General features: G+C 38.6%; 1 protein-coding gene across 1 annotated transcript in view; it reads left to right on the forward strand.

The window, feature by feature from the left end:
- The window catches only part of ZYG11B (zyg-11 family member B, cell cycle regulator), a 75,361-nt gene extending 50,210 nt beyond the window's left edge, over nucleotides 1-25,151 (forward strand). The window contains exons 11-14 of the mRNA XM_060089812.1: nucleotides 5,483-5,680; nucleotides 5,806-5,858; nucleotides 7,165-7,262; nucleotides 20,272-25,151. Coding sequence (XP_059945795.1) covers nucleotides 5,483-5,680; nucleotides 5,806-5,858; nucleotides 7,165-7,262; nucleotides 20,272-20,462 — 540 coding nt within the window. The 3' untranslated portion in view covers nucleotides 20,463-25,151. The remainder of the gene's footprint in view (nucleotides 1-5,482; nucleotides 5,681-5,805; nucleotides 5,859-7,164; nucleotides 7,263-20,271) is intronic.

The following is a 25,151-nucleotide window of genomic DNA, read 5'->3' on the forward strand; positions in this document are numbered from 1 at the left end:
TTGGGTCTAGTAGGTTGATATTATTCAAGTCTACCACAGGCTTACTGATTTTCTGCCTACTTGTTCTAGCAATTATATTCTATCAGCTTCTGCTTCCTATATTTTGAAGTTCTGTTATTAGGTTCATAAACAGAACTGCTATGCCCTCTTAATTAATTGACCCCTTTATCATTATGAAATGACCTGGTATATTCTTTACTTTGATGGCTCTTTTTCTTCCTTCAAATAGTTTTCTCACAGTCATGCTCTGATCAGTACTCTGCTGAGTAGAGTGCTACTCCCTGCAGCTCTCTGGATTCTCTCCATGTACACTGTCTTCTCTCTAGTACTCAGTCCTATGAATTGCCTTGGTCTCCCTGGACTCTCAGCTCCATCTCTTCAACTCCTTGAGCCCACTGGGCTCTGCTTTTAGTTCTGTATCCCTGTGCCACAGCCTGGAAACTCTCTCAAGGCAGCATCTCACCTTGTTTGTTTTCCATCTCTAAAGGTCACTGTTCTTTATTACCTAATGTCTAGTATCTTGAAAACTGTTGTTTCATGTTGTGTTTTTTCAGGTGTTTTAGAATGGAGAGTAAATCTGGCCCCTTTTAGTCCATCTTGACCAGAAGCAAGAGTCCTCATCAATCTTTCATTAAATAGATTTAAGAATGAGAAATTTGGCTTTTATACTTAGCCATGTATTTCTCATACTACTCTTTTTTTTTTTTTAACATTTCTTTTAGTGTAGGTAAGCTGGCAATGAATTTTCATTTAGGTTTTGTTTATGTGAAAAAGTCTATGATTTAATTTTCAAAAGATAAATTTTTGCTCACTATTGAAGTCCAAGTGGATATTTTTCTGTTGGGTTTTGAGGTTTATAATTTTCATAAATTTGAAAAAATTTTGGCCATTATTTCTTCAAATATATTTTTCTGTACCCTCTCTTATCTCCTCTCTTTCTGAGACTCCAATTACAAGTATGTTAGATTGCTTAAAATTGTCTCAAAAGTCACAGAAGTACTCTGCTGGCTTTTTTGGCAGGTTTTTTTCCTTTTTTCTTTCTGTGTTTTGACCTTGCTGTTTTCTATTTAGTTCACTGATTATTTTTTTCCTGCAGCATATCATCTGCTGTTAATCTCATCCAGTATATTTTTCATTTCAGGTACATGTATATATTATTTCTAGAAGTTACATTTAGATCTTTTTTATATCTTCATTTTTTTCTCCTCAGGCTTCTTATATTTTTCTTTCATTTGTATCATATTTATAACATTTATAATAGCTGTGTTTTTATTTTATTTTATTTATTTTTTTTATTTTTATTTTTTTTTGCATTGTGCGGGCCTCTCACTGTTGTGGCCTCTCCCGTTGCGGAGCACAGGCTCCGGACGCGCAGGCTTAGCGGCCATGGCTCACGGGCCCAGCCCCTCCACGGCATGCGGGATCTTCCTGGACTGGGGCACGAACCCGTGTCCCCTGCATTGGCAGGCGGACTCTCAACCACTGTGCCACCAGGGAAGCCCAGTAGCTGTGTTTTTAAATTAATTAATTAATTTTATTTTTTTGGCTGTGTTGGGTCTTCGTTGCTGCGCATGGACTTTCTCTAGTCGTGGTGAGTGGGGCTACTCTTTGTTGCAGTGCTCGGGCTTCTCATTGCTGTGGCTTCTCTTGTTGCGGAGCATAGGCTCTAGGCACGTGGGCTTCAGTAGTTGTGGCATGCAGTCTCAGTAGTTGTGGCTTGCGGGCTCTAGAGCACAGGCTCAGTAGTTGTGGCACACAGGTTTAGTTTCTCCATGGCATGTGGGATCTTCCCGGACCAGGGCTCAAACCCATGTCCCCTGCATTGGCAGGCAGATTCTTAACCAGTGTGCCACCAGGCAAGTCCCGATAATAACTGTTTTAAATCCTTGTCTACTGATTCTATTATCCCTGTCATTTCTGGGTCTATTTTTTTTTTTTTTTTTTCTTTTTGCGGTATGTGGGCCTCTCACTGTTGTGGCCTCTCCCGTTGCGGAGCACAGGCTCCGGATGCGCAGGCCCAGCGGCCATGGCTCACGGGCCCAGCCGCTCCGCGGCATATGGGATCCTCCCAGACCGGGGCACGAACCCGTATCCCCTGCATCGGCAGGCGGACTCTTAACCACTTGCGCCACCAGGGAGGCCCTGGGTCTATTTTTATTGATTGACTTTTCTCCTGTTTAAGGATCATGTTTTTCTGACTCTTTGTATGCCTGGTAATTTTTAATTGGTTGCAGTCATTGTGAAGTTTAATTTACTTTGTTGATTAGTAGTTTTGTTGTTTTCCTTCAAAAAATCTTGGACTTTGTGCTGGCATTCAGTTAAGCTACTCATGGATCAAGTTGTCCCATTCAAAGCTTATTTATAGGCATACCTCATTTTATGCACTTCACAAATACTGTGTTTTTTACAAATTGAAGGTTCGTGGCAACTATGTGTCGAACAAGTCTGTCCGCACCATTTTTCCAACAGCATTAACTCACCTTGTGTTTCTGTGTCACATTTTGATAATTCTTGCAACATTTCAGAATTTTTCATTATGATTATACTTGTTATGGTGATCTCTGATCAGTGATGTTTGACGTTACTACTGTAACTTGCTGAAGGGCTCAGATAATGGTTAGAATTTTTTAGCAATAAATATTTTTAATTAAGGTATTTGCATTTTTTAAAAGACATTATGCTTTTGCACACTTAATAGACTACAATATAGTATAAACATAACTTTTTATGCACTGGAAACCAGGAAATTTGTGTGGCTCACTTGATTGCGATATTTGCTTTATTGTGGTTGTCTGAAATCAAAGCCACAATATCTCCAAGGTATGCCTATATTTACTTTGTTAAAGTGGCTTCAGATCAGCCTTTACCCTACTACTTTATCCTAGTTACCCCACTACTATCAAATGTTTTGTTTATTATGAGATCTCTTCACTCTGGCTGGTGAGAATGTGAATTATTCCTAACCCTGCGTCACTTTGGGATTTGTTCACGTACTGCTTTCTGGTGGTTCTTTCCCTGGCCTCATGGAGTTTCACTCCGTATCAGTACTCAGCCAAAGATTTCAGGGGATCCCTCTGCAGATGTCTTTCTTTCTCTTTCTTTGGAACTTTTTCCTCTACATTGCTCTGTTGTACAAATTTTTGCTGCCTTGGCCACCCTGAAGACTGATCTCTGTCTCCTTAACTCAGCAAAACTGCCATCTCTTTAGGTTCCCCTTATATGCATAGCAATCTAGAAACTGCCCCATTTGAATATCTTCTCTCAGGGATCACATTCCTGTATAGCTAGTTGTCTGCTGTCAGAAAACAGTTCTCTCATATATTTTGTCTGATTTTCCAGTAACTTGTTTATGGCAAGAAAGAATGGCCATAATTGTTTTGATGCTCTATTCCAAATCTTTCCTTATCTGTTGTTTTTTGTTTTAATGGTGCTGTCTTTTGCATTTTCGTGTGTATGTGTGTGTGTTTAACTTTTTAAAATCAGGTACTATCTTATATTACATGAGGTTCTTGGGAGAGTCTAATTTTCTACTGTATTTGATGATTTCACTCATTATGGATTGTTTTCATTGTGAATTGTAATTTATCACCATCTGTGGGGCTTTGAGTACAAGGTGTGTCCTTCTCAGAGGGTCTTTATATTTCTTTCTATCAAGCTTCCCCAAGCTTGAAGGAGACAGAGAACTATCTTTTTTTAATTTGTTTATTTTAAAAGACATATCTATCTTTCCTTTTCTTGTCACTATAAAATGATACATGCTGTGTTAAAAAACATAAATAGGGAAGAGTATAAAAAATGAATGTGAGGGCTTCCCTGGTGGTGCAGTGGATAAGAATCTGCCTGCCAATGCAGGGGACACAGGTTCAATCCCTGGTCCGGGAAGATCCCACATGCCGCAGAGTATCTAAGCCCGTGTGTCACAACTACTGAGCCTGTGCTCTAGAGCCCGCGAGCCACAACTACTGAAGCCCGTGTGCCTAGAGCCCATGCTCCACAACAAGAGAAGCCACCACAATGAGAAGACCAAGCACCACAACGAAGAGTAGCCTCCGCTCGCCGCAACTAGAGAAAGCCCACATGCAGCAATGAAGACCCAATGCAGCCAAAAATAGATAAATTAATTAATTAAAAAAAATGAATGTGAAATGCCTTTTCTTGTTTGAATATGTGAGATTAGAGAGGGACATAGGAGACATTGATTTATCACTAATGCTGATGGAAAGGCACAGGATTATACACATTCATGTAGTGAGTAAAGTTACACTTGTCTCTTCCATCCTCACTCTTCCATGATTGGAAAAGAAAACTTGTTAGTCGTTACAGAGAATACGTTTGGACACGATAGCTTTCATTTTCATTTGTTATAGAATGACTTATGCTAGGGAGTGAATAGTTTCTTACTGACGAAAAGGCCAGGGGTTTTGGTTCCTAAGAAATGGAATCAATGTGTTAGGAAGAGAATTATGATTTCATAGTAGATCAAATGAAGTTTTAAGAATGAGGATTAGGGACTTCCCTGCTGGTCCAGTGGTTAAGAATCTGCCTTCCAGTGCATGGGATACAGGTTCAGTCCCTGGTCGGGGAACTAGGATCCCACATGCCATGGGACAGCTAAGCCCATGCGCCACAACTACTGAGCTCATGTGCCTCAATGAGAGAGCCCACGTGCTGCAAACTACAGAGCCCATGCACTCTGGAGCCTGCACACCACAGCTACAGAGCCCACGCACTCTGGAGCCCGTGTGCCACAACTAGAGAGCCCGTGCACTGCAACTACTGAGCCTACTCACCAGAACTAGAGAGAGGTGCCTAGGCGCCGCAACAAAGAGCCCGTACGCCACAATGAAAAATCCCGCATGCCTCAACGAAGATTCTGCGTGCCGCAACTAAAACCTGGCACAGACAAAAATAAATAAATTTAAAAAAAAAAGAATGAGGATTAATCTTCAGAGTAGTGAGATAAGTTGAATCTTAGATCGTTTTGGAGAAGATCAAGCACAATCTAAATTGCTCAGAGCCCAGATTACTTATTTTTTATGTATTTATGTCAATCCACTCTTTTACTGAGGTGTAATGCTTTGAAAGTTCTTGCTTTGTATGTCTATTAAAACCCGGTTCTCTTGCCCCTGCAGGCCAGTGATAGCCTGTTATGCTCTAGTTTGATTCCCTTTTTACATTTTGTCCCACCAAAAAAGTTACATATTTAAAGTTTGTTTGCCTGTTTTTACTCAGCACTTCTAGATATTTTATAGCAGGAAATTTTTAGGTTATCTAGTTTACTGTTTTACCTGAAACAGAACTTGCTACTGTTTCTTTATTATTTTATTGTTTGGGGAGGAGAGGAATAAAATCACCTGTAATCCCACTGTGCTAACATAGCAACAATATTTGCTTTTGTCCATACATATTTAAATCATTGCAGTGTCATTTAGCCATTTATTATACATATTATTTTAATTTTTATATCTTCTTTTTTTTCCAGAACAATATAGCTGAAGTACAAGAATTGCATTCTGAATTAATGTGGAAGGATTTTATAGACCACATCAGTAGCCTTCTACATAGTGTTGAAGTGGAAGTCAGTTACTTTGCAGCTGGGATTATTGCCCACTTAATATCTAGAGGAGAACAAGCTTGGACATTGAGTCGTAGCCAGAGGAATTCTCTTCTGGATGATCTGGTAGGGTAATTTGGTGTTTTTTGGAAGCATACAAACAACATTCATAATGGTTAAACTGTCAAACCCTCATAATGCAATGCTAAATAAATATTGTAACCCTTTCTTGTGTGCTTTGTGTCTTTCAGCATTCAGCAATTTTGAAATGGCCAACTCCAGAATGTGAGATGGTAGCATACAGGTAACTAGCAAGATAATTAATATTAAGCCAGTAATCTAGTCATTTTGCTTGTGTAGAGATCATTCCTATTAGATGTAGATTTTACCCTTTGGCATCTGTCTTCGTAATGGCTTTAAAATAAACAAAGTATTTTAAATTTATTTTGCTACCTATCATTCATCGGTCCTTCCTTCATTCTACATTTATTGAAAACAGGTGCCACGGTCTTGTTCTACGCTTTTGAAATTCAAAATGAGTACGATATGGTGCCTCCATACAAGAACTTTACAGCCTAGTGGTGGAAACCAAATGTAAATCAGAAATAATTCACTCCTATGCTAGTTACGTACATAGAATGCTCTGAATGTGCATTGGAAAATGGTAAAAAGCTTCCAGAGGTGGGCTTCCCTGGTGGCAGAGTGGTGATGCAGGGGACACGGGTTCATGCCCCGATCCGGGAAGATCCCACGTGCCGCGGAGCGGCTAGGCCCGTGAGCCATGGCCACTGAGCCTGCGTGTCCGGAGCCTGTGCTCCGCAACGGGAGAGGCCACAACAGTGAGAGGCCCACGTACCGCAAAAAAAAAAAAAGCTTCCAGAGGAAGTAGATTGTGAGCTGAGTTTTGAGAGATAATTAAGTAGAGACAGAAGGTTTTAGGTAGAGTATTAATGCAAGGAGGTCTAAAACGAGAACACATGGAGAGAACTAGAAGTAGCACCTGATTTGTTCAGGGAAACAGTTTATAATAATTTACTAAAGGGCATACTGGATTCTAACTATTTATGACAGTTAGGTGACTTGATAGATAAGTTACTAATATACCAGAAGTATTCTAGATTGCTGCATAAATATTATTATTGCAATTTATTTTGTTGTCTACTTTATAAATGCTGATGCTGCCAACACTTTTGATTCCAACTTATGTTCTGTACATTTTTGGGCAGAAGACTTGTAGAAGTAGAAAGGCTAATTCTAGAGCTCCGACATGGTGTTGTTCTGGTTAGTTATCAACTAACTTCTCCTTATCTAAGTTCCAAACCAATGGCTGCTATTCTTCAAATGTGTATCTTCAAGACCAACAGGTGCTTTTGAGAAAAAGTATGTTGTTCTGATTACCTTCCATCTTCTGTACTAAGACTTTTGTCTGAATATACTCGTTTATCAAATGGCTAAGACAAAGAAAAGATGTTCTGTAGAAGCTCATTTATATTATATAGTTTAAAAATAGCAGGATGAAATTTCTGTAGCAGAAAGCTCAGGAATCATTGCTTTAAAAAATGATACTAAGTATAGGAAGTAACTTTTATTCTTTTCTTTTGAACTTTTAGGTCCTTTAATCCATTCTTCCCATTACTTGGCTGTTTCACAACACCAGGAGTCCAGCTATGGGCGGTTTGGGCCATGCAGCATGTCTGCAGCAAGAATCGTACGTACCAAAAAGAGAACTGTGTTTTTCTTTTTCAAGTGAAATTCTCCTTGCACAGGAAAGCCATTTCTAAATTGTGTTTGATTTTTAAGGACACAGACTTTTAAAAATACAGTGTAAAGAGAATCTTAAGTTATGAACTAAATTTATACTTTCAGAATGAGCTAGGCAATATTAGAAATCAATGACAGTGGTGAATGAGACTTACACTGTTCTAAGAAAGAACTTCAGAAATCTTTATAGGAGTTTCTTGAGTCTTAGGCTGTGCATGCCTAGGGTGAGACTTCCTGAGGCCTGAGAAAGTACAAATACCAAGGAGCTGCTAACTGAACAACACATGGAGCTTACACAGGTTAGAAAATATTCGAATTCCAAACAGTGGAAAGAACTTAATACCCAGGACATTCACTACAGATGCCAGAAAAGATTAAACTAGCCCTAAATTAAAGGTTTCTCTAAGGCAACCCTGTGAAGCTTAAAAGCAAGTCTTGAAATGATCAAGCTGCTCTGCAAGTAAACTGTCTGTCAGAGAAAAACTAGCACTCTTTTAAAAAAGACAACAAAATCTATACACTCAACAACATGTTTAGTTATATGGTAAGAGTTGCTAGATGAAAGATGAAGCAGAAAAATATGACCCATAACCAGGAGAAAAATTAGACAATGGAAACAGACCCAGAAGTGGTAGTGATGATGGAATTAGCAGGAAAAAAAATTCAAACTTTTTTTATAGATATGATCCAAGATTTTAAAGAAAACATGAAATTAAGAGGAGGAAAAGTAATGTTTAAAAAAAAAATAAAAATTTGACATGAAAAATATTTGGGTGAGCTTAAGAGTAGATACAAATAAGAAAAGGTCAGTGAAATTGAATACACAGCAATAGAAAATATCCAAACTGAAAGAAAGCTGGTTTAAAAAAAATTAGAAAGAAAGAACACCAGAATTATCCTGATATCAATACCAGGCAAAGACATAAGAAAAGAAAATTACTGAACAATATCTCTCATGAGCATAGATGAGGAAATTCTTTAAAATTTTTTAACAAATGGAACCCAACAGTATATAAAAAGGACCAAGGAGGTTATTCCAGGAATGCAAAGTTGGTTTAACATTTGAAAATCAATGTGTTTCATCCTATTACCAGACCAGGAAAGAAAAACAATCTGATCATCTCAGTAGATGCAGAAAGAGCATCTAAGGATATCCTACAGCTAACATCAAAATTAATAGTGAAAAATTAAATGTGACTGTTTCCCCTCTAAGATCAGGAACAAGGCAAGGATGTCCAACCTCACTGCTATTGAACATTGTAATGAAGGTTCTGTCCAGTGTGATCAGGAAAGAAACAGAAGGCATCCAGATTGGAAAGAATGAAGTAAAACTGTTTTTATTCACAGGTGACGTGATATCTGTGTAGAAAAATCCCATGAAATCTACAAGAGGGCAACTAGACTTAATGAGTGAGTTTAGCAAGGTTCCAGGATACAAGATCAATATACACAAATCAGTTGCATTTCTTTATATTAGCCACAACCAATATAAATGAAAAAATGACATTTACAGTTTTACCAAAAACTATGAAATACTTAGGGGTATATCTGACAAAGATGTACAAGACCTGTACACTGAGAAAAACAAAGCATTGCTGAGAGACGTTAGAGAAGGCCTAACCAAATAGAGAGAAGGAGGGCACTTACAAGTTAGAAGACTTACTATTGTTAAAATGGCAATTCTCTCCAAATGTGTTGTAGATTTATATAGTCCCAGTCAAAATCTTAGCAGTCTTAGCAGAAGAGAAATTCACAGGCTGATTCTAAAATTCATACAGAAATGCAAAGGACCTAGAATATTGAAACAACTTAGAAAAATGAAGAACAAAATTGGAGGAGTTATACTACCTGACTTCAAGACATACTATAGAGCTACAGTAATCAAGACAGGTGTTTTGTGGCTCCAAATGTGTGTTTTTTCCATACCTCATCAAGCAGTTCTCTAATTCTCAGCAGACGCTGACTGGGTGTCCAACAAATTTAACTCAATTCTGACACTGTTTACCTGGAGATAGTGTCAGATCCCACAGGTTAAGGGCTCAATCCCACAATACTGCTGTCCCCACTTCAGATGCCAATCCCAAGTTTATGTTGTTACCTGTGCTTCTGACTGAATAGCTGTAGATCTGAGGTTCCCACGACCCCCCCTCCTCTGGTTCAGTTAATTTGCTAGAGCAGCTCACAGACCTCAGAAACATTTAATTATATTTACCAGTTTATTATAAAGGATGCAGATGAGCAGCCAGATTAAGAGATACATAGGGCAGGGTTCTGAAGGATTCTGAGCACAGGAGCTTCTATCCCCATGGAACTAGGCTTTCCCACCATCCAGGCATGTGAGTGCATTCACCAACATGGTGAATGCTCCCTTGCCCTGAGAGACATTTTCATATGATAAACTGGACTAATTATTAATGACTGAATGGGTCTCTAGTAATGTGCTAGTATCTGTTAACTGTTACAATCATTTTGTTTTAAGGGATCTGTCACCAAAGACCAGAAGATAAAATAAGAACTATATTTGGTCTTTGTTCCTGGTTCCTAGCACAGAACTCCTCAAACCTTTATAATTTCCTGAGTGATAGGAGTGTCTTTTGTCACTCATAAGGATCCCCTTTTGACATACGGTAATGAGGTGACAGAGTGGGATGTCTCCCAGGGCAAGGCCACTGAGGTTTGCAGGCTTCCAGTAGATTTTGTATGGCTCCAAAAGCAGAAGTGGTCTTAGGGTGAAGCCATATATTGCTCTTTAACTAAGAGATAATATCATCTCTTGCTCTGAGCCTTTTTTGATGTGTTAATGTCATATTGAATTTCTCTTATTACATAGCCTATTTATTCATTCCTGTACCCTCAGCTCCTATTCCTCCTTCTCTTCATGTACTCTCAAACTTTTCCACCTTTGGAAGGGACATTAATTTTGGCCACTGTGTTGGTCTAGATTGCCAACAGCAATACTAGTCTAGCAAGTGTCTCCCCCTCAGTCCGCTGTCATTCAGATAGGGTAAGATTACATAGGTGCAGAACTAGTGGGCTGTTATTTATTTATTTATTTATTTTGTTTGCGGTACGCGGGCCTCTCACTGCTGTGGCCTCTCCCGTTGCAGAGCACAGGCTCCGGACGCGCAGGCTCAGTGGCCATGGCTCACAGGCCCAGCTGCGCCACGGCATGTGGGATCTTCCCAGACTGGGGCACGAACCCGCATCCCCTGCATCGGCAGGCAGACTCTCAACCACTGTGCCACCAGGGAAGCCCTAGTGGGCTGTTTTTACCACAAGGCAATATAGTTGCATTCAGTGTTATTCCCAATTTTGCCAGATGGAGTTAAGGCATAACCCAACCCATTAGGCCCTTGGGAATCCTGACAAAAAGAGTTTACAACATAGTTACAGTTTCTTGCTTAGGAATCATCCCTGCTTCCAGCATTTGTAGTTGCAGCCCTGGTTCTGTGACCACTGCACCAGGTAGGGGAGTTAAAAAACGTTGTGATATGGGGAAGAAGAAAAAAGTATAGTCATTATACCAGTATCCTCCCTTAGCAAGAATTACATAATCATATCAACATCCTTTCCCACTCCCTCTTCCCCAGGTTCCCCAGAAAAACAGGAGAATATCTAGTGGGGACGTTCTATCTATCTATCTATCTATCTAGTTGTACCGGGTCTTAATTGCACCTCACCAGATCCTTGGTTGCAGCATGTGGGCTCCTTAGTTGTGGCTCCAGGGCTTCTTAGTTGCGGTGTGTGAGCTCCTTAGTTGTGGCATGCATGTAGGACCTAGTTCCCTGACCAGGGATCAAACCCGGGCCCCCTGCATTGGAAGTGCAGAGTCTTATCCACTGCCCCACCAGGGAAGTCCCTAGTGGGGACATTCTTTTAGCTCCACTCATATTGAGTGTGAGCATACATATACTCGTGAAGGTGTGAAAGCTAGCCCTTCAGGCCTATATCTCCCCCCTCCCTCCCATCTCCGATTTTAGATAACTAATGTTTTAATTGCCCATTCCAATTCTCTATCAAACTATTACTCTTAGGAGGATATCTCTCTGCCCATTGCTGGACACTGTAGGGATAGAAAACGTTTTCCTTGATTCTGGCACTTTGTGCCTCAAAATGCAAGAGGAATATGTCTAGATTCAGTCCATTTCTGCATTGCTGCAGTTCCTCCATATCCACTCATCTCATGGACTCAGGTGGCCGCCTCAAGCAAGAGCATTGGGATATCTGCTTGTCAGTTCCAGTCAGCTTCTGAACATGGAAGAGAGTTCTTCTGATGGGCACAGATACGTCCTGCCTTAATGACCAGGTTTCCATTGCCCTTGTATCCACACACACGGCTAGACCATTGGCCACTGCCCATGAAGAAACCCAAACAGAGGCTTTTACCACTATTCAGTTTTTCATCCTTGCTGGGAAAACAGCATGCAGTTCAGTCCACAGAGCTGTTTTGGTTTTACCTTTTTCAATCAGAATGGTGGCCTTCCAAACAGGATGTTGCCTGTTTACCTTGGAACTGCTATCCACAAACCAAGCAGCTGTTTGTTGGTTGTTGGAGAGCTGTTTATAGGGCACCATCCAAGTGACTGTACAATCTGGCAGCTCCTTGTGCAGTTCCAAAGTCAGTCCTAGGGGCTGACTAGGGAGAAAGAGGCTCCCTGCCCATGAGTATCTCCTCCTTGTGTTCTCCAGGTAGCACGATCCTATATAAACCAATTTCGTTTTATTATGGAACTCTTCTGGGCACTGCCATCCCCATTAGAGTGTTTCTCTGACATCACTCAAAACGTCTTGGGTATTTCAGGTTTGAAGATCATTTTTTGTCCTTCAGTCATGAGGGTAGCTTCAATTAATGTCAAATAACAAGGTAGTAAATGCCCCTCAAATAGAAATTCTCAAGTCCAAAGTCCCAGTAATCATCTCTGGTAGGCACTCACAGGCTTTTGCCATAAACCCCAGTCAGTCCTTCACACAGGGCTATGGCACAGAGAATTTGTCCCTACCAGCACTCCAGCTTCTATTCTACATTTCATTGGCTTGGGCAGTCCTACTGGTTCCCATTTAGCATGCCAATTAACATTGCTTGAAAGATGGATTTACATGCTTTCTGTTTTATGATGTTAGGTAGTGGAAACATTTCCCAGTCAATAAAATGTTCATTCTCATAATACCATCAGGTAAAAGAAATGTAACCACTTCACATAAAGTCTGTTCAACCATACCAATTCTCCTACAAACTTTTACCTTAATTCTGTTAACTCTTTTATTCGTAACTGTAATCATCCACAGATTTTGGTCTTACAGTACTAGGTAGGAGAGTGTTCCCCAGCCAGACATAATACTCATTCCCATAAAATATTGAGGCAAAGGAGACATAACTTCTTTACATAAAGTCTGTTTAAACATTCCAATTTTCAGGACTTCCCTGGTGATCCAGTGGTTAAGTATCTGCCTACCAATGCAGGGGACGTGGGTTCGGTCCCTGGTCGGGGAACTAAGATCCCACATGCCTCGGGGCAACTAAGCCCGCAGGCTCTAGAGCCCGTGGGCTGCAACTAAAACTCAATGCAGCCAAATAAATACATAAATAAATAAATTTTTTTAAAAAAACACTCCCAACTTTCATGATCCTGTCAATCCTTACATTTTTTTTTAAACTCTCTAACTGTAGCCCACATTAGGACTTCACCAGGAACTTCTCCACTGCCTAAGTTACCCACTATTGTGCAAAAGGCTTTAAGTCCCCAGTGAGGAGTCAAGCCAAGGAATCCTGGCCTTTTGTCAATCTTTGCCTTGATTAGATAAAGCAATTGCTGGTCAGGTTTGGATTCATCTCTAAATTCCATTGGTTGGGACTTCCCTGGTGGCACAGTGGTTGAGACTCTCCATGCACCCAGTGCAGGGGGCCCGGGTTTAATCCCTGGTTGGGCAACTAGATCCCACATGCATGCTGCAACTGGGAGTTTGCATGCCACAACTAAGGGGTCTGCCTGCTGCAACTAAGACCCAGCGCAGCCAAGTAAATAAATATTTTTTTAAAAAAACAAAACATTGGGTTTCCCTGGTGGCGCAGTGGTTGAGAGTCCGCCTGCTGATGCCGGGGACATGGGTTCGTGCCCCAGTCTGGGAAGATCCCACATGCCGCGGAGTGGCTGGACCCATGAGCCATGGCTGCTGAGCCTGCACGTCCGGAGCCTGTGCTCCGCAATGGGAGAGGCCACAACAGAGAGAGGCCCCCGTACAGCAAAAATAAATAAATAATATATATATAAATAAAAACAAACATTTAACAAAACTCTTAAAAACATAAATAAATAAAAAAATAAATTCCATTGGTAACTTTTACTGTTAGTAACTGATTGCAGCACAGCTGCTACTCCACATCATGGAGTAGCCACCCAAGAACCAAAGGTTCCTTATCCCTCACCTTTTTATCCTTTCTGTTCCCTAACCACATGTTTCCATAAGCCAGGACCAGGATAGCAAATCCCACTTCTGACACCAATTCTGATATGTGTTTTTTCCACATCCCACCAAAAAGTTCTCCATTGCTCAGCTGACACTGACTGGGTGTCCTACAAATTTAGTTCAATTCTGACACTATTTACCTGGAGATAGTGTCAGATTCCACAAGTTAAGGGCTGAGTCCCACAAAACTGCCCTCACTTCAGACTCCAATTGGAAGTCCAGGCATAAACATAGACAAAGAATGTTCAAAGGACCAGAATAGAGAGTACAGAAACAGACCTATACACATATGGTTAGTTAGTTTTTGACATAAGTTCAAAGCAATTCAATAGAGAAATAAGAGTCTTTTCAACAAACAGTACTGCATCAAGTGTATCTCTATCTGCAAAAAAAAAAAAAAAAAAGAACTTTGATTCATACCTTGTATACAAAAGTTAACTCTTGGGACTTCCATTGGCTAAGACTCCAAGCTCCTAGTTCAGGGAGTCCAGGTTTGATCCCTGGATGGAGAACTAGATCCTGCATGCATGCTGCAACTAAGAGTCCACATGTCACAACTAAGAAGCCCACATTCCACAACTAAAGATCCCTCATGCCACAACAAAGATCCTGCATGCTGCACCTAAGACCTGGCACAGCCAAAATAAATAATTTTTAAAAATTTAACTCTTAATTGATCATAAGTCTAAATATGAAACCAAAAACTATTAAAAGTGTCAAGAGGAAAATGTGACAAAATATTTGTAACCTTGTCTTAGGCAGATTCTTTTTTTTTTTAAACATCTTTATTGGAGTATAATTGCTTTACAATGGTGTGTTAGTTTCTGCTGTATAACAAAGTATAACAAAGAATCAGCTATACATGTACGTATATCCCTATATCTGCTCCCTCTTGCGTCTCCCTTCTACCCTCCCTATCTCACCCCTCTAGATGGACACGACACAAAGCATGGAGCTGATCTCCCTGTGCTATGCGGCTGCTTCCCACTAGCTATCTTTTTTACATTTGGTAGTGTATATATGTACATGCCACTCTCTCACTTCGTCCCAGCTTACCCTTCCCCCACCCCATGTCCTCAAGTCCATTCTCTATGTCTGCGTCTTTATCCTGTCCTGCCCCTAGGTTCTTCAGAACCACTTTTTTTTTTTTAGATTCCATATATATGTCTTAGCATACGGTATTTGTTTTTCTTTCTGACTTACGCCACTCTGTATGACAGTCTCTAGGTCCATCAACCTCACTACAAATAACTCAGTTTCATTTCTTTTTATGGCTGAGTAATATTCCATTGTATATATGTGCCACATATTCTTTATCCATTCATCTGTCGATGGACACTTAGGTTGCTTCCATGTCCTGGCTATTGTAAATAGAGCTGCAGTGAACATTGTGGTACATGACTCTTTTTGAATTATGATTTTCTCAGGGTATATGCCCAGTAGTGGAATTGCTGGGTCGTATGGTAGTTCTATTTTTAGTTTTTTAAGGAACCTCCATACTGTTCTCCATAGTGGCTGTATCAGTTTACATTGCCACCAACAGTGCAAGAGGGTTCCCTTTACTCCACACCCGCTCCAGCATTTACTGTTTGTAGATTTTTTGATGATGGCCATTCTGACTGGTGTGAGGTGATACCTCATTGTAGTTTTGATTTGCATTTCTCTAATGATTAGTGATGTTGAGCATCCTTTCATGTGTTTGTTGGCAATCTGTATATCTTCTTTGGAGAAATGCCTGTTTAGATCTTCTGCCCATTTTTGGATTGGGTTGTTTGTTTTTTTGATACTGAGCTGCCTGAGCTACTTGTATATTTTAGAGATTAACCCTTTGTCAGTTACTTTGTTTGCAAATGTTTTCTCCCATTCTGACTGTTGTCTTTTGGTCTTGTTTATGGTTTCTTTTGCTGTGCAAAAGCTTTTAAATTTTATTAGGTCCCATTTGTTTATTTTTGTTTTTATTTCCATTTCTCTAGGAGGTGGGTCAAAAAGGATCTTGCTGTGATTTATGTCTTAGAGTGTTCTGCCTATGTTTTCCTCTAAGAGTTTTATAGTGTCTGACCTTACATTTATGTCTTTAATCCATTTTGAGTTTATTTTTGTGGATGGTGTTAGGGAGTGTTCTAATTTCATTCTGTTACATGTAGCTGTCCAGTTTTCCCAGCACCACTTATTGAAGAGACTGTCTTTTCTCCATTGTATATCCTTGCCTCTTTTATCAAAGATAAGGTGACCATAGGTGTGTGGGTTTCTCTCTGGGCTTTCTATCCTGTTCCATTGATCTATATTTCTGTTTTTGTGCCAGTACCATACTGTCTTGATTACTGTACCTTTGTAGTATAGTTTGAAGTTTGGGAGCCTGATTCCTCCAGCTCCGTTTTTATTTCTCAAGATTGCTTTGGCTATTCTGGGTCTTTTGTGTTCCCATACAAATTATTCAATTTTTTGTTCTAGTTCTGTGAAAAATGCCATTGGTAGTTTGATAGGGATTGCATTGAATCTGTAGAATGCTTTGGGTAGTATAGTCATTTTCACAATGTTGATTCTTCCAATCCAAGAACATGATATATCTCTCCATCTGTTTGTGTCATGTTTAGTTTCTTTCATCAGTGTCTTACAGTTTTCTGTATACAGGTCTTTTGTCTCCTTAGGTAGGTTTATTCCTAGGTATTTTATTCTTTTTGTTGCAATGGTAAATGTGAGTGTTTCCTTAATTTCTCTTCAGATTTTTCATCATTAGTGTATAGGAATGCAAGAGATTTCTGTGCATTAATTTTGTATCCTGCTACTTTACCAAATTCATTGATTAGGTCTAGTAGTTTTCTGGTAGCGTGTTTAGGATTCTCTATGTATAGTATTGTGTCATGTGCAAACAGTGACAGTTTTACTTCTTCTCTTCCGATTTGGATTCCTGTTATTTTTCTTCTCTGATTGCTGTGGCTAAAACTTCCAAAACTATGTTGAGTAATAGTGGTGAGAGTGGGCAACCTTGTCTTCTTCCTGATCTTAGTGGAAATGGTTTCAGTTTTTCACCATTGAGAATGATGTTGGCTGTGGGTTTGTAATATATGGCCTTTATTATGTTGAGGTAAGTTCCCTCTATGCCTACTCTCTGGAGGGTTTTTGTCATAAATGGTGTTGAATTTTGTCAAAAGCTTTTTCTGCATCTATTGAGATCAAATTCTTAAATATGCCCAAAGGTATGATCTACAAAAGAAAAAACTAGGGACTTTCCTGGCAGTCCAGTGGTTAAGACTCCACACTTCCACTGCAGGGCATGTGGGTTCAATCCCTGGTTGGGGAAGTAAGATCCCGCAAGCCACACGGAGCAGCCAAAAAAGAAAAAGAAAAAGAAAAGCCTGCTAAATTGGACATGAACAAATCAAACTTAAGGACTTCAGCTTTTTGAAAGACATTGTCAAGAAAATGAAAAGTCAGTGCACATACTGGGTCAAAATTTTCAAATCACATGTCTGATAAAGCATTTGTGTTCAAAATATACCATGTACTCTCAAAACTTAATGATAAGAAAACAATACAAGAAAATGGACAAAAGAGTTGAACAGACTTTTCACCAAAGATTTACAGATGGCAAATAAGCACATGAAAAGGTGCTCAACATCATTAGGATAGATGTATAGATCAATGCAATAGAATTGGGAGTCCAAAAATAACCATGCATCTATGGTTAATTGATTTTTGACAAGGGTGCCAAGACAATTCAGTGGGGAAAGAACAGGTTTTTAAACAAATGGTGCTGGGAAGACTGAGTAGGCACATGTAAAAGAAAGAACTTTGACCCTTACCTCATACCATATACAAAAATTAACTCAAAAATGGATTACAGGCCTAAGTATAAGACCTACATTTACATATGCATAAGCATATAAAACTTTTAAAAGAAAACATAGGTATAAATCTTTATGATGTTGGATTAAGCAATGATTTCTTATATAGGACACCAAAAGCATGTGACAAAAGAAAACTAGTTTAATTGAATTTAATAAAAAATTTTAAAACTTTTGTGCTTTAAAGGACACCATCAAGAAAGTGAAAAGACGACTCCCAGAACGGTTGAAAATATTTGCAAATTATATACCTGATGAGAGGTTGTTTTCAGAATATATAAACACAATAGTAAAAAGGAAAATAACCCAGTTTAAAAATTAGCAAAGGATCCGAATAGACATTTCTTCAAAGAAATTATACAAATGGCCAATAAGCACATCAAAAGAGGTTCAGAACTTCCCTGGTGGTCCAGTGGTTAAGACTCCATGCTTCCCCTGCACGGGGCACAGGTTTGATCCCTGGTCGGGGAACTTAAGATCCCGCATGCCACAGGGCGTGGCCAAAAAACTAAATTAATTAAATTAAAAAAATAAAGATACTGTCATGATGGCAAAAAAAAAAGTTCAGGGCCTCCCTGGTGGCGCAGTGGTTGAGAGTCCGCCTGCCGATGCAGGGGACACGGGTTCGTGCCCCGATCCCGGAGGATCCCACATGCCGCGGAGCGGCTGGGCCCGCGAGCCATGGCCGCGGGGCCTGTGTGTCCGGAGCCTGTGCTCCGCAACGGGAGAGGCCACAGCAGTGAGAGGCCCGCGTACAGCAAAAAAAAAAAAAAAAAAAAAAAAAAAAGTTCAGCATCATTAGTCATTAGAAAATATAAATTAAAGCCACAGTGAGATGTAAGCCACTTTACACCTGATAGGAAAGCTGCCTATAATCAAAAAGATGGACAATGACAAGTGTTGATGAGGACATGAAGCAACTTTCTCATTCATTGCTGATGGGAATGAAAAATTATACAACCATTTCAGAAAACAATTTGGTGATTTCTTATAAAGTTAAACATACATTTATGGATGGATCTAGAGACTGTCATACAGAGTGAAGTAAGTCAGAAAGAGAAAAACAAATATTGTATATTAACGCATATGTGTGGAACCTAGAAAAATGGTACAGATGAACCGGTTTGCAGGGCAGAAATTGAGACACAGATGTAGAGAACAAATGTATGGACACCAAGCGGGGAAAGTGGTGGTGGGAGGGATGGGTGTGTGATGAATTGGGAGATTGGGATTGACACGTGTACACTGATGTGTATAAAATGGACAACTAATAAGAACCTGCTGTATAAAAAAAATAAAATTCAGAAATAAAATAAAAAAATAAAAATAAACATACATTTAGCATTTGCCCATCATTTTAGGTATTTTCTCAAGATCCAGGAAATGAAAAGTTCCCAAAAAACTTGTGGAAGAATGATTATAGCATTTTTAGTCATTGTAATGAAATGCTCAGGGAGAGAGAACATCCAACAAATGTCCATCAGTACAATAACATTAAAAACATGTGACGTATTCAATGCAGTGGAATACTTCTCAGCTTAAAACAACAAGAAAAGATTACATACAGGTAACAACTTGGAAACATCTCAAAAACATCATGCTGAGCAAAAGTAGACAGACACAAAAGGTTACATGCTGTCCATTTATATGAAGTTGTAGGCAAAAGTCTATATCACAGAAGTTAGAACAGTGGTTACCTGGGATGAGGGGTGTAGGGGAGATTGACTTCAAAGGTGCACAAGGAAACTTTTTAGTTGTTGAAAATATTCCATATCCTGATTGTGTTGGTGGTTACACAAGTGTATACATTTGGCAAAACTCATAAAACTATAGATTAAATTAGGTGCGTTTTATTGTGTGTAAATTAGACTGTAATAAATATGACTAAAACTAAAAAAATAAACTTTAAAAGGCATGTGTAAGAAAAAGGTAAAAGGAAAAAATATATTTAAAAATAATGAATACTGCATGTACAACATCACTGCTATTAAATTTTATTTATTTATTTATTTTTGGCTGTGTTGGGTCTTCGTTGCTGCATGCAGGCTTTCTCTAGTTGCAACAATTGGGGGCTACTCTTCGTTGCGGTGCGCGGGCTTCTCGTTGCGGTGGCTTCTCTTGTTGCAGAGCACAGGCACTAGGCGAGTGGGCTCAGTAGTTGTGGCTCACGGGCTCTAGAGCGCCGGCTCAGTAGTTGTGGCACACGGACTTAGTTGCTCTGCGGCATGTGGGATCTTCCTGGACCAGAGCTCGAACCTGTGTCCCCTGCATTGGCCGGCGGATTCTTAATCACTGCGCCCCGAGGGAAGCCCTCAATTTTTTTTTTAACATAGGAAATGCATAAAAGTGTAACAGTACCCATCTTACTCATGATTTGAGGTCAAAGAAGATTATCTATGTCTTATGGTTATGATTTTTATATAATGTATAATATATATATATATAATGGTATGTGTATTATCTATGATCTATGTGTGGGCCTTGTAGTGTAGGCATAACATCATTACAGAGATATTTTTCAAGCTCTAACTTATGTTAGTGAGCAATAACAAAACAGCTTAAATTTAAGCAAAAAAATAAAAATTATTCCACAAAAAAACAAACTAAGTTTTTTAAGGAAAGCTCTTTCTCCTATTTTCTTTTCAGCCTCAAGGTATTGCAGCATGCTGATTGAGGAAGGAGGATTGCAGCATTTATACAACATCAAAGAACATGAACAGACTGATCCTCATGTCCAACAGATTGCTGTGGCCATTCTGGACAGCTTAGAGAAACACATTGTACGCCATGGAAGACCACCTCCCTGTAAAAAGCAGCCCCAGGCCAGACTTAACTGATAGCTATAGGTAATTGGATAATTGAATCACAGAAATTCTTTTTGTGTTAGGTTCACTTGGAATATCTTACCCTCTCTGATGTTTTGGGGGTTTCTACAGCAAGAGTCATAAAGTGAGTATGGGATTGATAATGTACAGTACTGCCCATGTGAACAGTCTTTGATTTGTCTTGTGATTTTTGACTTATCAGATGAGAAGAGTCTCTTCCTTCATCATTGCCTTTTAGGAAAATTTCCACATCCTTCAGTGTTTGAACTTACTTGTGCTTAAAATTCTACAGTTTTATGAGGAAGTTTGCACGGACCCTTAGGCCAGACTTTTCTTATCTTAAAGTCCCTTCAGTCAATTTGCAGCTTTAAATAAGCTGTTAACCTGATTTATGGCACTACTTCAGTTGTAAATTTTATATTGCTTCTGTATAAAATGCCTTTATTCTCTGTCTGTGTATCTTTTATAAGATGTCCTTCTTAGTGTGAAAGAATGGAAATCTGAGTCCTCTCCTTGTGAAAGCTACTCATTGGCTGGTGCCCAGACGGCTGGCAGAAAATACATTAAAAAGAAAAACTACTAAGGGAAAATAGAGTTTAGGAACTGGGAAAAGGTCTGCTCTTGTGGTATATAGTTTTTAAACTGGGACTGGCTAATCTTCTGGAGCCCACCTCTCCTGAGGCATTGCACAGTAGCTTGTTCGTATTTATTCCTGGAGGCATGGGCTGCTGCTTCCTACGCAGACTGCTGGTTACTCTCTAGAAATATTTCCCCAAGCACCACAGTATAAAATATTACAGCATTCTGCATTAGAGATTAACTGTCTGAATTTCTTTATGTCATATTGTTGTGAAAATGTGAATTTTACAAAAATTGTCTCTTGCTCAAACAGACCATCCTTTTCCCTCTATTTCAAAGTCATTTTTGTTCAGTGGAATAGAGACTATACATGGTATTACCTGCTCACTTAAAATACAATTAACAACAGTAAATTTGGCCATGAGAAGTTAATTTTCTTTTGTTTAAGACTACATGTATCTTAATATTTTCATGTTGGGGAAGGATATCCACATCTCACTGCCAAAAGTAAACAAGAAGAATTAGACTATTGTTAAATGTAATGATTCTAGTTGCAGTGCATAAAAGGAAATATTTTGTGATGGGTAATTTTGTAGACAGTTGCCTTTCCTTTAAGAGAGTTGTTACAGTAGAGTAAAGAATCAGTTATCAATAACGGCAGTTGGGAGGCAGCAAGTCACCAAGAGAGTTATTTTCCATTAAACAAAAAAAAAGGTGAAAGATTTATACGATCTAAAGAGAAACCAGAGTATCCATCTTAAATTTTAGTTTGTGAATAAAGTTAACCTGCAGTCTTAGATGACTGCATCTTTTTCATAGATGGCCAAAATGTTTTCAATAGAGATTTTAAATAATACGTTTAAAATCATGGTGATTATTCAGAAGCATTTTTATTTAGAAAGGAGCTGGCTTATTAGTATTCTGATAATGTTTTTGACATACACATTTCATACCACTATCTCAGTAGTCATACTTGAATTATTTGGTACTCCTTCACAGGAGTGAAAACTTAAACTAAATGAAAATAGATATTTAGAATCATTAAAAACCATATTAAATTGTGGGTTAATTCTGACTTAACCGGTTTAAGGAATTTTTATAGGTGTGAGATAAATTTTCACAGATTATTTCTATTTCAGAGGAAATGGAAAATTCTTTTAAAAATTCCCTCTTTTTTCTGGGTCTTAAATGTCTAAGGCAAAATGTAGAAAATAGGATGGTCTACAAAAGCTTGGAGTCGCTAGCTATGTAGACCACTTCTAGGTCTTCTAGCTTGTGTAGTTAAGGAAAAGCCTATTTGAGAAGTTTGGCTTCAAGTTTCTATTGTATCCTATTCAAGACAAAAGTACATGTTCCTTCTAGGCTAATCCTAGGTTTTTGTCTTTATAAATTGTTTTCAAAAATGGCTAAAAATGTATGGAAAACAATAAATCCCTTCATTACTCAGAATAACTTGTTGATAGATGAAGACTCAAATATATTTAAATTTAAATTGAAATTTACTACTTTGAGCACTGGTAATGGCCAGATACTTTTGAGTCTTAAAAGCAAAATAATTAGGCACATCCCAAATATATAAAAATTTTAGTGCCTTTGTGGTTGGGATGGCTCTTAAAATTATGTATCTAATTATGGCACTGAATTGTCTATAAGGTCTTGAATCTGGCTACAATACAGTATATATGTATATGTATATATACATATATATATAAATTGAAATTATGAGGTGTAACTGGCCTGTCTCTACAGAAAGAATCTATTAGGCCTCCTATTTGCATTTGTACACTAGAATGTAACAGAACTTGGTGCCTTCAAGGGTTACCTCTTCAGTGGCTTAGAGGTGCTGCTTCAAGCACAATTTAGACTAGGGTTGAACCACTCATTGCTCAGATCATTGGTGTGCTCAGATATTGCAAATTATCACTACATCAGTCCACAAGCAACAGCAAGGTTTAGATCTACTAAAGGAAAAAGGAAATGGAATTAGACTTTTTAAACTATAATGATGCATGTGGGTATTTCTGAGTAAAACAAGAACAGTCTGAAATTAGAGCAAAAATAATTAAGGTATCTCATTCTTTCCATCAAGTACGTTTTGCTGTTCTCTTTATACTCTAAAAAATCATTTTTTCCTTTTGCAGTTGAAAAGGAACATAAATCAAATCAAGTAGTAATAAGGGGTTAATTTACTCTCTGGCCAAGGACTCAGTGGTTACTGATCTTAGTTGAGAATTTAAAAAGTCATACCAGACTCACAGATCCAGGAATTGACCTTAAATATTGCTGCTCCTCACCCTTGGACAGAAATGCCATTTAGTGGCACTAGTCAATTTAAGTGAATTACCCAAGGTAGAGGTGAATCCCACAAAGCAACTATGGGAACTTAATTTCATGATATCTTTTGTTTGCAAGCTTCCAAAGAATCAAGGATTCATGTTTTAAAATATCAGTGCTGTATTTCCAGCCTAGGAAGGTGATCTTGCTAGTGGGACCTTTTGAGTTGGCCCTTTTTCTCCCCAGTCACTTTCATTTGGCTATATTTTAAATTATGCCATGCTCAAGATAGTATTAGGCCATCATCTAGACCTTTGGAGCACATTTTGATGAAAACATATTTTATTATGGTTCATTATGTGCTAAATTAGGGTAGAATCGATTAATGAACCGTGGTTTTGGCTTAGTGCTTTAAAATGCCTGACACCCCACCCTGTCCCCCCATAGAACAAGGTGCAGCAATACCCAAGGTTGAAAAGAGGTCATGAGTAGCCAGGAAAATAAACTTACTGTGTTGCATATGTTGAAACCCACCCTTCTCCTGCCCTCTAATGGTATGTTTACATTATTTGGTTATTGTGCAACTTTTATCTTGATATAAACAGTATTATTAAACTGAAGGTGTAAGTTAAAGGCAGTATCATACTGTTGGCTGACATGGGCAGTTTTATCTGTATGTTACTTATTTGGGGGCTTTATATGGCTAGGGCTTCAGAGTAGTGTTCCGAGATAGCTTACAGAGAGGTTTGCAAACTTATGGTTTCCCTCTCAAATCCATCGTAGCAGTTTCAAATGATTGTGTGTGGATATTGGATATTTAAATTTTACCACTTGCTTTGTATTGACACATTTTTCATTTTTTGTATTAACCCACAAACTGTTTATTTAAGTAATAATGCAAATCCAGACTTCATCCAGTGATGAAAATAGCGGTATGATAGGAAATTTTGCTGAGTGTGCTTTAAATGAGTAATTGCTTTATCTCTTTTTAGTATTTCATAGATTTTGTGTGACATGTACACTCCTAATTATGCATTCTTTGGTTTCCAAATCTTAACCTAAGACATTCTTACGTTAACTGATTGATAGCCTAAGAGAGAACTTTCTCTGCCTGTTTCTCCCCTCCCCCAATTTTTTTTGGTGAATTATGGGGAAATCAATGCTATTTCTCATTTCTCTGGAAAGCTCCAAAGCTCCTTTGGACAGCACAACCTAACTTCATAGCTAGACAGAATGGCTATCGAGAATATTTAGAAAATCCAAATTTATCAAATTATGAGAAATCATAAATGTAGTTCATTAATATGTGCTTAATTTTGAACTTATTTTGGAAAATTGTTCAAATTGGGTTCTTTTAAGCTTACTTTAATCAGCTTAGAAGCAAGAAGCTACTTTGCTAATGAAAGCTGAGACATACTTTCATAAAAGCAGGAAATTCTTGAGAGCATTTAAAAATGGGAGGATGTTATGTCAAGATTTATACTTTCAGATAATCTGTAAGAATAAAATTTTTAAATCCCTGACTTTTGTAGAATTCCCACTGTCAAATTCTCACTGACTTGTGAGTATGGAAAAAGCTACCTTTTGCTTGAATTCTGATATAAGAGTTTAACTCCTTTCAAAGGATATGAAAAATTCATTGGAAAGTGTAATGTGTATACATTTCAAAGGTTGTCAATTGTCTGGACTGAAGGCACTGTTCTTACTGTGGCCAGATGAATGGGAGTGTCCTGTACATGAATCATGCTGTTTTAAATCAGGACATCACTTAGGTATTAATGTTGTGTATACAGATTTTCGTTTTGGGGATTTTTTTTTTTTTTGCCTAAATAAATGTTACAAATTTTA

This window comes from Mesoplodon densirostris, chromosome 2, assembly GCF_025265405.1.
Source record: "Mesoplodon densirostris isolate mMesDen1 chromosome 2, mMesDen1 primary haplotype, whole genome shotgun sequence".
NCBI classification, from domain to species: domain Eukaryota; kingdom Metazoa; phylum Chordata; class Mammalia; order Artiodactyla; family Ziphiidae; genus Mesoplodon; species Mesoplodon densirostris.